General features: G+C 37.2%; 1 protein-coding gene across 1 annotated transcript; it reads right to left on the reverse strand.

The window, feature by feature from the left end:
- Window positions 1-11,660: 11,660 nt before the first annotated feature.
- LOC104228754 (SKP1-like protein 1A) lies at window positions 11,661-15,414 on the reverse strand. Its single transcript, XM_009781281.2, has 2 exons — window positions 14,875-15,414; window positions 11,661-12,090 (listed from the first exon to the last, which is right to left on the reverse strand). Exons 1-2 carry the CDS (start codon window positions 15,160-15,162, stop codon window positions 11,917-11,919), a joined length of 462 nt encoding a protein of 153 aa, XP_009779583.1. The 5' UTR covers window positions 15,163-15,414; the 3' UTR covers window positions 11,661-11,916.
- Between the last annotated feature and the right edge of the window lie 476 nt (window positions 15,415-15,890).

Raw genomic sequence — 15,890 nt, forward strand, 5'->3', positions numbered from 1 at the left:
TTTATGAGGAAGAGCGTAAAGCGCGAAGGGTGATGCCGTGTCATACGATGTACAATTCCGTGCCGATTATATTGACTTTATGGTGAGGATGAGAGTAAAAGCACGAAGGGTAATGTCGTGCAGTTTATATTGATTCTTATAGTGAGGACGATAGTAAAAGCACGAAGGGTGATGTCGTGCACTTGTTTGATTTCTGGTTCTTCTTGATAATTGAGATATGGTGTTCCTCGTATTTACTTGTTGTCTTTCCATTCTTAATTGATGTTTTCCCGCAGCATCTTTCCTCCCCTCCCATCCTTAACTGTACATTCCTGCTTCTATTTTCCACTGTATATGATTTAACTGCACAGGTTTATTTGGTAGTCCGGTCCGAGCCTCGTCACTACTACGTCGAGGTTAGGCTAGGCACTTACCAGCACATGGGGTCGGTTGTACTGATACTACACTCTTCACTGTGTGCATATCCTGAAGCAGCAACATATAGACCGTAGCTTTGGGTGGCTGCCTTCAGTCCAATCGGAGATTCCGAGGTAGTCCTGCAGGCGTCCGTAGGCCTTGACGTCTTCTCATATCCTTTTAGTTTGTTTTTTTACATATTTCAGAGACAGAGTTATAATAAATCTTTTAGACTTTTATTTATAGTATTCCTAGATAGTCTGTGGAATTTTGACACCACTTTTGGGTAATTTTTGTATGAATTGGTATTGGCATCTTTCTTAAATTATTACATTTCAGTCTTCCGCTTATTAAATTTCCGATGTTTATCAATTGTTGGTTATTAATTGTAAAAGGACTAAAATGGGAAAAAGGTAAATAATTCAAATGGTTGGCTTGCCTATCTTTCACTAGTAGGCGCCATCACGACTCCCGAGGGTGAGAAATCCGATACTGGGTTTCAAACATTAATTCTGTTCTTTATTTCATATATAATTCAGCAAGACAATTTCTTTCAAAAATTAATTTCTAAGGTTTGGGACCTCGGAATTCATTTTTGGGCATACGCCCAAGTCTCATATTTTACTGCGGACCTCCCAGGATCGTCGGAATACGGATCCGGGTCCGTTTGCTCAAAATATTGACCAAAGTTACCCATAATAAAAAATTTAACTCTAGAAATTTCTATTTCTCATATTCTCACATGAAAGGCTTTTCAGATATACATTCGGATCACGCAGGCAAATTGAGGTGAGGTAAAAAGGAGGTTTAAAGGCCTCGGAACACAGGATTTCTTTCTAAAATGAGTTATGACCTTTCGGGTAAAGACTTGATTTAGGAGTAAATTCTGTATTTTGAGGCCTTAGAAGCCTTTTTTTTCCTCACCTCGATTTGCATGCACGGTCCGAGTGCATATCCGGAACGCTTTTATGTGGAAATGTGATAAAAATATTAATTTGGCCTTTAAAATTGAATTTAAGTTGACTTCGGTCAACATTTTAGGTAAACGGACCCGGATCTGTGATTTGACAGTCCTGGAGGTCCATAGGAAAATATGGGACTTGGGCGTATGTCCGGAATCGAATTCCGAGGTCCAAAGCCCGAGAAATGAATTTTTTGAAAGAAATTATTTTATTGAAAATATAAGAGATTTTTGGAAATTTGATTATATTTGAAATTTATGGTATCGGGCCCGTATTTTGATTCCGGAGCCCGGTACAGGTTCAATATGACATTTAAGATGCATCTGTGAAATTTTGTAAGAAACAAAAGTCGTTTGATGTGATTCGGACCCGTAGTTGTGAAATTTGATACTTTGAAAGTTTGAGATTTTTCTTAGATTTCTATGCTAAATTCGTTGTTTAAGATGTTATTTTGGCGATTTGATCGCACGAGCAAGTCCGTATGATATTTTTAGACTTATGTGCATGTTTGGTTTAGAGCCCCGAGGGTGTGAGTTTTGGATAGGCATCGGGGTGATTCGAACTTAGAAATCTGGTGTTTTTGCTGTTTGCTGGTGTCTAGATTTTTGTTCTATGCGATCGCATAGATAGGTCCACGATAGCATAGAGTTAATTCTGGGAATCATCATTTGTTCTATGTTATTGCATAGCTAGGTCCGCGATAGCATAGAGTTAATTCTGGGGGTCACCATTTGTTCTATGTGATTGCATAGCTAGGTCCGCGATAGCATAGAGTTAATTCTGGAGGTCATCATTTGTTCTATGCGTTTGAATAGGTAGGTCTGCAATAGCATAGAATTAATTCTGGGGGTCACCATTTGTTCTATGCGAACACATCCAATCGTGTGCGAACGCATAGGTTCCCTGCCCAGTTATTTTAAAACAGTAGCAAAACGAGATTTCTTCAAAACTTCATAACTTTTTCACTTAAACTCGAACTTGGGCGATTTTTGAAGAGAGATTTCACCACAAAGCCATAAGTATGCGTTCTTTGACTTGTTTTCTTCAATTTTCATTAACACCCATTAGATTTCTAGGCCTAAATCATGATTCTTTATGGTAGAAATTGGGAATTTGGATAGAGTTAGGGCTTTTTGAATAATTGGAATTTAGACCTCATTTTGATGTCGGATTCTGAAACTAATTGCATATTCGGGATCGTGGGTGAATGGACGATCGGGTTTTGGTCTGAACCTCGTGTTTTGACCAAGCGGGTCGGGGTCGATTTTTGACTTTTTGGGAAAAATGATAGAAAACCTATAATTAAGCGTTGGGTATGAATTCTTTAGTATATATTGATGTTGTTAAATTAATTTGGACTAGATACAAGTAATTTGGAGGCGAATTCTAAAGGAAAAGCGGTGTTTAAGGCTTGAGTTGGCCGTGGAAGTTTGAGGTAAGTATTTGGTCTAACCTTAGATTGAGGGATTAGAAGTCGTTTCTTATTTGCTACGTGTTAAATGTGGAGTACGACATATAGTCATGGTGACAAGTATCTATACGTCGGTGTCAAGCATACCCGTGAGTCTTGTAATGTAATTTTTATGACTCCATTTTGGTTTATTCGTGCTTCATAGGAGAATTTTATTATTGTTCCCTTGCCGGGATGTTGTTATGATATTGTTGTTCCCTTGCCGGGATGTTTTTGTGATATTATTGTTCCCTTGCCGGGATGTTATTGTGATATTATTGTTCCCTTGTCGGGATGTTGTTGTAATATTATTGTTCCCTTGCCGGGATGTTGTTATTATGCTATTGTTCCCTTGCTGGGATTCTTTTATGATTGGTGTTGATAAATGAAATGAGAGCGGGTTACACACCTGCAACGGTAATACATGAAATGGGAGCAGGTTGCACGCCTGCAACTGTAATATATGAAATGAGAACGGGTTGCACGCCTGCAACGGTACTATATGAAATGGGAGCGAGTTGCACGCCTGCAACGGTACTATATAAAATGGGATCGGATTGCACGCCTGCAACGGTATTACATATGTACTTGTTCTTCTTATTTCCTTATCTTTTGCTGGTAATTGATTTATGGCGTTTCTTACATTTCTCTACTGCTATTCTATTGTTATCTATTACTCCCCGCAGCATTTTTCCCTCGCCTAACTTTAGTTGTAATTATCTGCTTCTATTTCTGTTGTATATGATTTAACTGCATAGGTTTATTTGGTAGTCTGGTCCTAGCCTCGTCACTACTTCGTCGAGGTTAGGCTAGGCACTTGCCAGCACATGGGGTCGATTGTGCTGATACTACACTCTGCACTGTGTGTAGATACTGATACCGGAGCATTTGGACCACAGTAAGGGTGTTGTCTTCAGTCCATTCAGGCGACCCGAGGTAGTCCTGCAGACGTTCGCGGGCCTTGACGCCTCCTTCTATCTTTTCTCTTTCTGTTTTTACTTATTCAGAGACAGACTTATGTATTTCCATTCAGACCTTATTTGTAGTATTCTTAGATAGTTCGTGATTTGTGACACCAAATTTTGGGTAGTATTGTACTTCAGATTATGTAGCAGTGTTTGGTTGAATTATTAAGTTTTTTGTCTTCCGCATTTTGGTTACTTAATTTAATCCGTTGTCTAATCACTTATTATTTTAAATTGTTGAACATGTAAAAAAAGGAAGGTAATGATTTTACAATATTTGGCTTGCCTAGCTTCCACGAGTAGGCGCCATTACGACTCCCGAGGGTGAAAAATTCGGGTCGTGACAATTGACTAGCTCGGACATAGTACTAATAGTAATGCATGACATGATGAAAGTGGTAATTTTTGGAGGGAATTTAAAGTATATCAAAGTTTTATGGATAAAGGATCACTCAAGCTTATCAAAGGCTTTTTCTAAGTCAAGTTTAAGAATCATTTTGCCTTTCTTATTATTACTTTTTCAGAAATGGTTCATAATTTCTTGAATTAAAATAGCATTATCACTAGCACGTCTATTTTTCAGGAAGCTAGCTTGAAAAGGGCTAATGATTTTTTCCAAGAAGGGTTTCAGTCTATTGGTAATGATTTTATTAATCACTTTGTAAATGGTGTTGCATAGACTGATTGGCCTAAAAATTTTAAGGTTGTTGGCACTGGGGATTTTAGGAATAAGACAAGTGAAAGTGCTATTATTTTCCAAGGGGATATGCTGAGAATCAAAGATCCCTTGGCAGTATGTAGTAACACTAGGGCCAACTATTTTCCAATAATTTTGGTAGAAAAAGGGGTGGAAGCCATCCGGCCCCGAGGCTTTATATGGTTTAAGAGAGAATAAGGCTTTTTGAATTTCACTATCACAAAGAGGTCTGTCTAGGCTGTATAGGTCTAGGTTATCAAAACTTTTTGGTAGATTAGAAGTTTTTGAGAGAGTATGGGACGTAGTAAAAGCATCCTCAAAATAATTTTGAACGTGTAGAAGGATTTCTTTAGGATTATCAATCCAGTTTCCGGAATTATCTTTAAAGTAGCTTATGTGATTTCGCCTTCTTCTATTTGTAGCACTAATATGGAAAAATTTTGTATTGGCGTCTCCATCATTAAGCCAATTAACTCTTGATCCAAGCTTCCAGTAGTCCTCTTCTAATTTTAGGTAGCTATTATAATCTTTTTGTAGGGATGTTTCAAGCTCTTGTAGAAAAACACTAGTAGCGTAATGGGGTGAGCACTGAATAGCATTAAGTCTAGCCAATATTTTTTTCTTTTTCTTAAAGATGTCCCCAAAGGTAGTTTCACTCCAGTTGGTAATATTGAGAACAAAATCGTGTGTGGCCGATTTAAAGTTATTATTGGCCCAGTGAGAATGAACTATATTAGTGAAGTCGGGGTAGGTGGACCAAATGTTTTCTAGCCTAAAAGGTTTGTGAGTAGGGCACCTTGAAAAGGAGTTGAGCTTAAGAAGTAAGGGGTTGTGATCCGAATAGGTTTTAGGTAAATGTGTCAATGAGGAGCCCGGGAAGAGAGTTAGCCAATTTTCATTAGCCAAAAACCTATCCAATCTTTCCATAATAAGGCCTTTGTGCCTATTTATGTGATTAGACCAAGTATACTTACACCATTTGAATCCTAAGTCGATTAGTTTATAGTTATTAATATGGTTCCAAATCTTATTGGTTCTAGAGTGATTTATTATTCTACCTCCAAATTTTTCAGAAGCCATGGTTATATCATTAAGGTCACCTCATAATACCCAAGCTCCATTAAATTTGCTAGCAATATATTCTAGGTAGTTCCACATGGACTCTCTTATGTAGACATTTGTACTTGCATAAACAGTACTAAGAAGCCAAGAAAATTTGTAGGGAATTACCTCAATCATCGCATGGATTTCCTGGCCCCTTCTAGTAAAGTTGTTTACAGTAACAACTTTGTGATCGTAGAGGACAACTAAGCCACCATCTTGGCCTTCAGCTGGCACCTCAATCATTTCTGTGAAGTTACAATCGTTGAGTAAGGCTGCATGGGAGGACATCCTAGTCTAAGGTAAGGCTACTAAGCAGGGTCTGTGAGTATCTATGAGTTCTCTAAAGTTCCTGCAAAAATCTTCATTGTTAGCTCCATGCACGTTCCAGAAAATGATGCTTGTGGCCCTATTCATCATCATTGGATTTTGATGGTTTGAGTTGGTCACTGCCTCCAAAGGGGGATTGGGGTTCGTTCTGCTGCATGGACTTGATCACTGCATGAGAGCCCATTGTTGGGTCTCTTGGTGGCCTTTTGTCCATCGAGCATTTGTACACTGAGGGAGGACAGTTGAATATGAACTTTTGCTCATGTTTTCCTTGAAGGGTAGAACCTTTACCTCATTTAGGTTTGCAAACTCCACACTCAGCTTCATATTTAGGGGCTCCAATTCTTCCACTCCTCCATTTGGTTTCCTCCTTGACCTTGTTCGTTGGGAGGTGGATTGTTCTCCATCTGGTTTGGCATGTTGAGTGGAGCCTGGTTTGCATGGGAATCCCATGGAATACGAATGGGACTGAACAGGAGATCTCCTCTGGCAGGAAGAAAGGAAGATCCAGAGAGTGGGGGATTGGAATATGTGAGTTTGCTCGTGGTGGGAGATTCCGGTGGCTTTGCATGACTTGAAGCAGGTTGACATTCATAGTTGGTGCAAGAGGCTGAAGCACATTGTTGATCCAGGTTTGAGTCATGAAGTTGTTCATGGCTAACCTCACCCCCTCCGATATAAGTTGGGCCAGGTAGGGGTGTTTTGGATCACTATGACAGTGTTCTGGCCATTGATCTCCATATTGAAGGAGATCGCATGGCCCATTAAGCCTGTTTCCATCCAGCTTAGGGGTTGGTAGTGGTGGTGAGGTGTAGTAAACTGTTGGATTTGGGAGTTGTGGGGGAAGGGGGTAGGTTGTTCATAGTTGGACGAGGAGATTGATGGAGAACTTGGATGAGTCTGTTTCTCCTTCTCAGTGAGTATGGAACTCTTGGAAAATTGAGGTTGTCTGGGACTTATAGGGGAGTTTATACTACTTACACACTTAATTGGATGTGAGAAAGTAGATAACTTTATAGAATTAGGATCTATGTGCATGGGAATGGGGTGGGGAAGCGTAAGGGATTCATATGAAGATTTAGTAGAAGCCACGTTTTTTAGGGTAGTGTCCATTTGTTCAAATTCTACTAAGGGAGTGGACATGTGTTGTGGTAATGCATTTGGGCTGGATGTTGTATCACCCAATGGGTATGTATGAATGGTGGAGTGGTATGGAAGAGCTTCGATTATTGGTTGGTTTTGGGGATGGATTGTATTAGACGGTTGATCTTTTTTAGGATTATTGCCTATTAGTTGATTATTGCTAATTGTAGGCTTAGCTAATGATTGAGACGTGAAGGAGGTGGGTTATCAGTTTCTTCCACGTGTAAGTTAGATGGGGTGGTAGAGCACAACTTACCCTTCATGCATTGGTCAGATTTTTCTTCCAAAACCATTAGGTCCTGGTTATCAATGATATCTGTGGTCGTTAATAATAAAGAGTGGAATTTATTATTAGTGGGAATGTGGTTATCTTTGTTAATAACGGAAGAAGAACTATTGATACTTTTTAATTCTAAAGATTTATCATAAGTATCTTTCTCTACAAACTGTAATTTTTGGTTTTGAAGGAACTTACTTGTGTCTACATTGAAGATCTTTACATTAATACCTTGTGTTTCTGAGTCATTAAGAGCATTTGGTTTAGATCGTGTGCCTCTGCTTTTGGGCCTGCTGAACGATACTGTCTCCCAAGTTTCATCGCATGGATGTTGATGGTTTTTCTGGGGACTCTGCAATTCCTTATCTATTGGAACTGTTGCTGACTTGGAGTGAGGACAGCGTGGGCTAATATGACCAAGTCTACCACATTTTTTGTAAAGAAAGTTCTCTTCTTCATAATGGATGAAATGTTTGTGTGACCCAATAAATATAAAAGATTTAACTGGTTGTTTCATGGAGATTTTCACACATATTCTAGCACAGCGGCCTCTTAGGGTAGTCGAAGTACATGCATCGACTCTTAGCAATCTTCCAATGGTGTTCCCAATTTTCCTAAGGATCACTCCATCATAAAACTCAATTGGAAGGTGTGGGAGGCGAACCCAGATAACAGTGTTGAGGGGCGTTGCTTCTGATGCCACAAAGTTTGGCACCCACCTTTAAACTGAAAGTAAATGTCCATTGATGAACCATGGACCTTGGTGCAGGACTCTAGCTAGGTTTTCTTCCTTTGTGAATTTAGCAACGTAGTGATCTGCAACCAGATCAATAAGGGGAAGTTTTCAGCTATCTTCCATTGTTCTTGGACTTTCTTCCTTAGGTAGTGGTGCATAATACGCTTCCCTAAGAGCTTTATAATTACTGAGTGTTTCCAAGGATCGTAAATACGCTACATATCCTGAGATGATAGATTAACCTTATAGCTTTCATTTAATGTGTCCATGACACTCGGAGTGTAGTCTTTGGTGTAATCCATAGGCTCTGAAGACTGCTTTACTTGATTTTCAAGGAGTGGAGTGATGTGTATAGTAGAATCATTGAGTAGTTTATCTTTAAAGGAAGGGGGTTTCTGAAGAATGGGTACACTATTGTCCCTGGGAGCACCATTGATGGCGTTAGATGTTGCTATATCTGGTGGTTTTGGGGATATTGAAAGTGGTTTGGGAAGAATTGGTAGTGGGGTCTACTGTCATTGGAAAGGAGATGGCTACACCTCTAACAAGATGGATGAAATTAGGGGTATCAATGGATATTTAAAAACCGACTAAACCGATCGAACCATACTGTACTGAACCGATTTGTAGGTTTCTTTTAATAAAATTGTAGGTTTTTATATAAATATATAACTGAACCGATAATTAGGGTAGGTTTTTTATTTTATAAAAATAAACCGAAAAAATACCGAACCGAACCGAATAAATTTACAATGTGAAAAATATATTTATATCTTATGTTTAAAAATGATAAAGCATAAAAAATTTTCAAGACCTTGGAATTATGAAATAGTTACAAGCCAACAAGTAATTAAACTTAAAATCCTAATTCCCAAATCTATTATGCTACTCCTATTGAAACCAGAGGCGGATCCAGGATTTGAGGCTTATAAGTTTCTACCGTAATTTTAAATTAATATGCAATAATAACTGGGTTCATAGTTAGATATTTATAATTATTTAGTGAATTTTTTAATATAATACAGGGTTTACGCAAGAGTTACTGGATTCCCGGGAACCCGTATTCCATGCTTTAGGTCCGCCCCTGATTGAAACTAAATTATTTCCAGCATGTTCACTAGCAAAACACAAGGTATTGTAGCGATTATGAGTAGAAAACTACAATGTATTGAATATGTTTCCTTTCGTATTTAGATTTATCTTTTTGAATATTTAATCTTCTATAGACTTTATTCTTGAGACCTAGCTTGGTTAATATCATTCCACTCGTGTGATTTATATTTTTTTGTATTTGCTTAGTTTTTTTTTAAACTGATGTAGGATAGTTGATGGATCTATACTCTAGCCATCTTTGATATTTTCTTAATTTATCACCTTTTAAACTGTAAAAATATCTAGAAAGTTTTGCTAAGTTCTATAAAAGTACGTATGTTATTGCATTCTACTTCTAGCAGTGATTTTTACATGACATTTAAAAAAATTACTGAATATTTACCGAACCGTACCGATACCGAAGAAAACCGACATGATTGGAATGATTTCGAAAAGTCTAATTTTGGTTATACATAATAGAATAACCGAAAAATTGGTATGATACAAATTTTATAAAATAATCGGCCGAACCGAACCATTGCCCCAGATAAAATACTTTAGATATGATGAGGTTAACTGGATACACACAAATATTGGATACACACAAATATCTAGGACTTACCATAAATAATACATTTGAAAAGTCTTTATTTTCTGTCTAGACAACACGTCACATAAAATGAGTAATATCTCCTTAATAACCTTTCCTTTACTTTATACTTCCGTCTACTCCCCGAGTTCAACCAAACAAATTGATTAACCTTTCTTTTTAAGCAAAAAACATTCACGAGACAGTCAATAGTAAAGATAACGTAGTAGTATAATTTTGTTACAAATTCTAAGCCAGTTAATGAGTTGGGTTTGTTCTTTCTTCTACGTATTAGTTTGTTAAACAAAAGTTTCCACAAAAGAAAAAAAAAAGAAAAAGATACTATTATAATTTGTAGTACTACTTATTTTATTTTATTTGATAGCTTTGAAAGACAATTCCTAGTCCAACAAATTGACTCTTGTACATTACACTGGACAAAGACGGATTTCTTTTCCGAAAGGTCATCATGGTTTGCGTCATTTTTTCTTCTTCCTTTCCATTTTCTTTCTTTGGTGACACATTAATAATATTATGTATGGACAGGTAAGTCAAATATATGCAATGCAAAGTATCATAATATTTTTTTTTAATGTCTTTTTATTTTCTCTCCTTGTTAAAATATAAGCTTTTGTACCAAGTTAGTATCCAACAGATGATGTCATTAAGGATTAAATGTAGATGCTAATATTAAGTAATTTCCAAGAGAAAAATATGTTATCGCTCTTTTTTGGACAAACTAAAAAGGAGGTTGTCATGTAAAATAGGATTGGTAGAGTATTTTTTTTTTCCCATTCAATCTCTTTTACTTTGTAAAATGTTTGCATTCCCCTTAGAATGAGATACTCTGGGACCACTATATGATAATGAAACCAGCAAAAAGCATTAACACTGCAAAAAGTGACGCCTCAACTGATGTACAGTAGAGTTGTAACTCACAAGTTATAGCAGATGATTGCCAAAGTGGAAAAGAAAAAGCTACATAAAATCAATTTCATCCTTTAGATGCATCACATTTCAGATCTGATAAAATAGGATAACATCCATCAAAAAGCATATACATTTCAGATCTGATGAAATAGGATAAACAAAACATGGGAACTTGAGAACTTCAATCGGTTCATCAAATCTATAACCTGCTAAAGAGATTCGCTTTGAACTTGTTAGAAAGCCTGCATCACATACCCTTTAAGTAGCTATAGTGGACATCAAGCTACTTGTAAACAGTCGCGGCCACATATGCACACCAATTCAACCATCAATTTTCACAAGCTGAAGTATAAGTAAAAGGAAAATGGAGACATAATGGCATGGAGATAGTCACTGAATAAGGCTACAGAAATATAAGGCCTCGCCAACCTCCTGCCGCAGCCAGGTAATGTTGCTAGCTGAATCCATAATGATCATGTAACCCGTCACATAATAAGAATGGGGAAGAAGGTCTAACAGATAATCCTTCCACAGCCAAGTAAAGTGTGCAGCCACTTAATGAGACAGAGAGGGCTGGAGAGAAGAAATTCTTGCAAATAAGATATAACGCTCAAACCTATTGTATACAACTCTTATCCATGACAAGCCTCGTTACTCTCCTTATGGACAAGTTTGCCCAATACCATCATCATATCGCCACCAAAATGGACTTCTCCAACTCTTAGTCACACTCAAACTCACAACTGAGTCTGTCTTAACACATTTAGCCATTTAGGCTTCAAGGTCAAAACCTAAAAGTCCATAAGACCATTTTGTGCCTTCAAACACCATGCCCATGTAAGATTGCTCATAACAGGCAACATACACTCTCGTCTACATCCCTCAGTGACAGAAAACAGCACCAAACCACTGCACAAGCCAAAAATGACCACCAATTTCTAAATAATAGTCAAACTAGCCAAATGCACTACTAAAAGGAACACCACCAATAATAAACACAAGAAACAATATGAATTTCCAATTATAGATCAAGAAAACGGAGATCAGCTATCGACAGGATTTCATCTTCAATTGCTATTTAGAACACAAGAAACCATGTTATGAAAGAGCAAAGAGGTTCAACTGTCTCCTTCAACTGACAAAGACAGAAAACATAGTCACATATTTACTAATATATAAGTTGTTTATAGCATCTACTAAGATATTGCAAATGTATCAGCAGCATATTGACGCTTAACAGACTCAAATTCACTCAAAAGCCCAAGCATTCTCCCTCCTAACTTCTTCCTCTTCCTCCGGAGTGAAGTCATTCTTAATGTTGAATGTCTTACGGATCTCCTCAGGGGTCTTCCCTTTGATCATGTCTGCAACTGTCTGACATGTCAGATCAAGCAAGCTCTTTATGTTCAAATAGTTGGCAGCCTGTAAAAAGATAAGAACAAACAATTTACTGCAACTGCAATGTATACTTAACCTCTAAAAGCTCTCAACAAAAAAGGTAATACTCAAATCTGTATACAGGAAAGTTGAGAGAACTAGATATTAGAAGGGAGGCTCCTTGTAAGACATCAACTAGCAACTCAACACGTTAAAGAAATTGTCAGCGACTCAACAGTCAACAGGCTTCAAAAGCCAAGACAAAAAACTTAAATCTTAATTTTTTTAATGTACTATATTGTAGGTTATGTATCATTCACATTATCAATTGTAGTTTTTATTCTATGAGGGGAATGGTAAACCGGCCATGTAACCAAACTGTGCTGCAGGAATGTCCAGGCTACTTGTTTCCTAAAAAAAAAAGGGACACTAAGTATGACTACAAGTTCTACAGGTAAAATATATGCTTCATTCTAACTTTACACATACAAGCATGTCTTCTTACCCAATTGATTTAGAATGAGCAATGGAAATTGTTCACTATAATAATATACTTTGAACTAAGCAAATAAAAAGTTCAGCACTTGATCATGACAAAAAGGAGAAGCAAACTATCGGAAATAAGATACTATTAAAAGAAGCAGTCAAAAATTTACTTCATTACTTCAAACGCCATAACACCTAAAAACCAACTGCAGTTTGTTGTATAACACATTAGAGTGACTGTGTATTGAAATGTCATGGACCTGAATAAGGCAAAATGATATTGAAGACCTTGCCTGGTTTGGGATTGAAGCATAGTTGATTGATTAGTTCATTCAACATAAGCTAATAATGAAGCTTATACATGTGCATACTAGAGTAGAAGCTCAGCCTATGGAAATTCAAGCAGTAAATAAATGCCAAGAACACGGGCAATGGAAGCCAAAAGTAGAAGGTGCAATGATAATAGGCTACATAGACAATACTTACACCCTAATTCTACCATGCTTTATTGTTGTTTTATAGGCTAAATGATAACAAAATGCTCTAATTGGTGTTCTTTTGGTTCGCAGGGACTAATCCAAGTTAGGAAGAGCTATGGAGTGTTTTGGAGTCAATAATGTAAAGAAAACGTCCAATCAAGAAGCACCAGAGTGGAAAGAAGCAAAAAGTGGACTGGGTTTGAATCCACCGCGACCGCGGTTGGACCGCGGCCGCGGTGAACTATGCAGTTGCTAGAAATTCTGGGACCAAAGTGTAACTCGGGGAAGACTTATTCCAAACCCTTATAAATTCAAAAAGCTCGCCCAAGAAAGTATCAAGCTTGTTTTTAGATTACTTTGAAGACAAGAACAAGTGTGAGAAGATCAACCAAACATTAGAGTTTTTTTATCTTCTCTTTATTATTGCAATTACACATTATGAACAATTTAGTAGTTTTATCTTGCTTTGTTATGAGTAGCTAAACATTTGATCTAGGGTTGATGGAACCAATTGTTGGATGAAGTTTTGACTCAACTTTGTTATAATCGAGCCGGGTTTATTATATGATTGTTCAACTATGTTTTGTATGGTGATTAATTGAATAGGCCCTTGATTAATCGTGTCTAATTGCCTTGTGTTGCTTGAGAAAGAATACTAGGTTAGACTGCTGAACACCACTTTTGAGTAATTGAAGAGATTCATTACTTGAACTAAAAAATGGGGTTAGAGAAAACGAAGCTTTGGTGGGATAATTCAGAGCTGCACAAATTATCAGGTAGAGTAGTTCGAGAGAATGCTCTAGTAAATTATCATAGTTGATCGAAAGATAACTACGATAACCCATAGCTCATAATCCTCATAGAGTATTACGGCGAGATTATAGCAAAAGAGTTAAAGCCTAAACTAGCAATTGGGGAAATCAATACCCTAGACCTTTTTACCATTGAATTATCTTTGATTTAGCATATAGTTATATTTAATATCATTTGAAGTAGTTAAACAAAAACCCAATCTTTATTGATAAAAATTTTGCATCTGAAAATTGTTTGAGTTGATAATAGCATTGCCAAGAGCTGTAATAGATAGGTTAGTTCCTTGAGGATTCGACTCCGGACTTAAAACCGGATTATATTTGCAACGACCGCTTTGTCTTTCAGAAGGCATAGTTGGGTGTGATCATGCAACAACAACAACAAATATGGCTCTGTCCAAACAACTTGAGGTCGACTACATGAACCCTCACTAAACATCTTACTCCATTTAAATCATCTCATGCCAATATTTATGCAAATACTGAAGGTACATTAACAACTCTTATAAATCCACACATAAACAAAAATACCAAAATATTAACAAAGCCGATGACAAAAAACTAATAATAATAGTTTACACAACTACCAATCCACAAGGCCCAAACAAAAAATCAGGGAAACAATCAAAGCCAAATAACACTCCATCAGTTCTCATTTATATGGAACTACTACTAGAAGAGCCACATAGTTTCTCTTTAGCTAAAACTTTTTCATGGATTTAATCTATATATACTGACAGTATTAAAGTTTTTTTCACACCATCAGTGACTTTTAACCTATTGATAGCAGTTTTGCTACTAGTTACCAATTTTATCAGATTACTAATTAATGTTTACCAAGAGATTTACATGTAGTTACCTAATAAGTGACCATCAATGCGTAGAACTTAAACTCTCTCTTCATCCATATCTAAAATGACTCATAAGTGCCTATTCAATGATTTAACGGTCTTACTCAGAACCCTAGATGAATTAAGTAAGATACACATAATAATCTTCACGAAGTTCAAAAATTAGTCTAAACAGCAGTATCAAAATAAAGAGATACAGACCAGGATGAGATCGAAGAGGGTACTCTGGTCAACTTTGACAAAGTCAGCATCGAAAGCCTTGAGATCGTCCTCGACGGCCTTATCTTCCGTCTTAGAGGCGGCGTCCACGTGGCGCTTGCAGTACTCAATCACCTTAGCTAAGATCTTGCTCGTCACGTTAGGTAAAGGGATGCTGGTGTCGGCGCAGTCGTCTTCGATCATATGCTTGATTGTCTGCGACTCTAGGGCAACTGACTCTTCTACCTCGAAGGTTTCGCCGTCGGAACTCCTCAATACGATCATCTTCATTTTGGAGGAAAGAGGAATTGTGAATTGCTGACCAGATTAACAAACCCTAACACCGAGACGAAGCGAAGAGAGCCGAGAGAAAGAGAAAGCTAGAGCAAATGATAGGGGCACCTATTTATAGTATAAGGTTTGCGGGTCAGGGTAAGATCCGTGAGTAATTGAGAAATGGGAAAATTATAAAATTGGGATTTGGGAAGCCTTCTGGGGGGGGGGGGGGGGGGATTAAAATGTTATTTCCCAATCCCAATTCCCAAGTGATAAGCGTCAACTTGCAAACCACTTGAGAAAAATATGGGTATGCAAAAAGAATTTTAATATATGTATATTCATGTAATAAATTCCACATATTTCAAACCTACTGACTCAAAATATGTACTGAATTTACTAAATTATTTTTTATAATAAAAAAATTGTTCAAAATTATTTAAGTGTCACAAAAATTTACTAGACTAACTTTTGTAATAAAACGCCAGCGAAAAAGGCAGTCCGATGCACAAGACATCTCACACCATCGATATGTAAACAGCCTACCTAATGCTAGCATTAGTAGCTGATTTCACGGCTCGAACCCGTGGCCTATAGGTTACCCGAATACAACTTTACCTTTGTTTCAAAACTCTCCTTCGACCAAAAAAAATGCCAGTCAATATTGCCTAAATATCACATAAAATCACTACATTATTGAACCCACAACTTCTATAGTTTGTAACCAAAAAGTTGCAATAGAA

The sequence above is a fragment of the Nicotiana sylvestris genome, chromosome 12 (genome assembly GCF_000393655.2).
Source record: "Nicotiana sylvestris chromosome 12, ASM39365v2, whole genome shotgun sequence".
Lineage (NCBI taxonomy): Eukaryota > Viridiplantae > Streptophyta > Magnoliopsida > Solanales > Solanaceae > Nicotiana > Nicotiana sylvestris.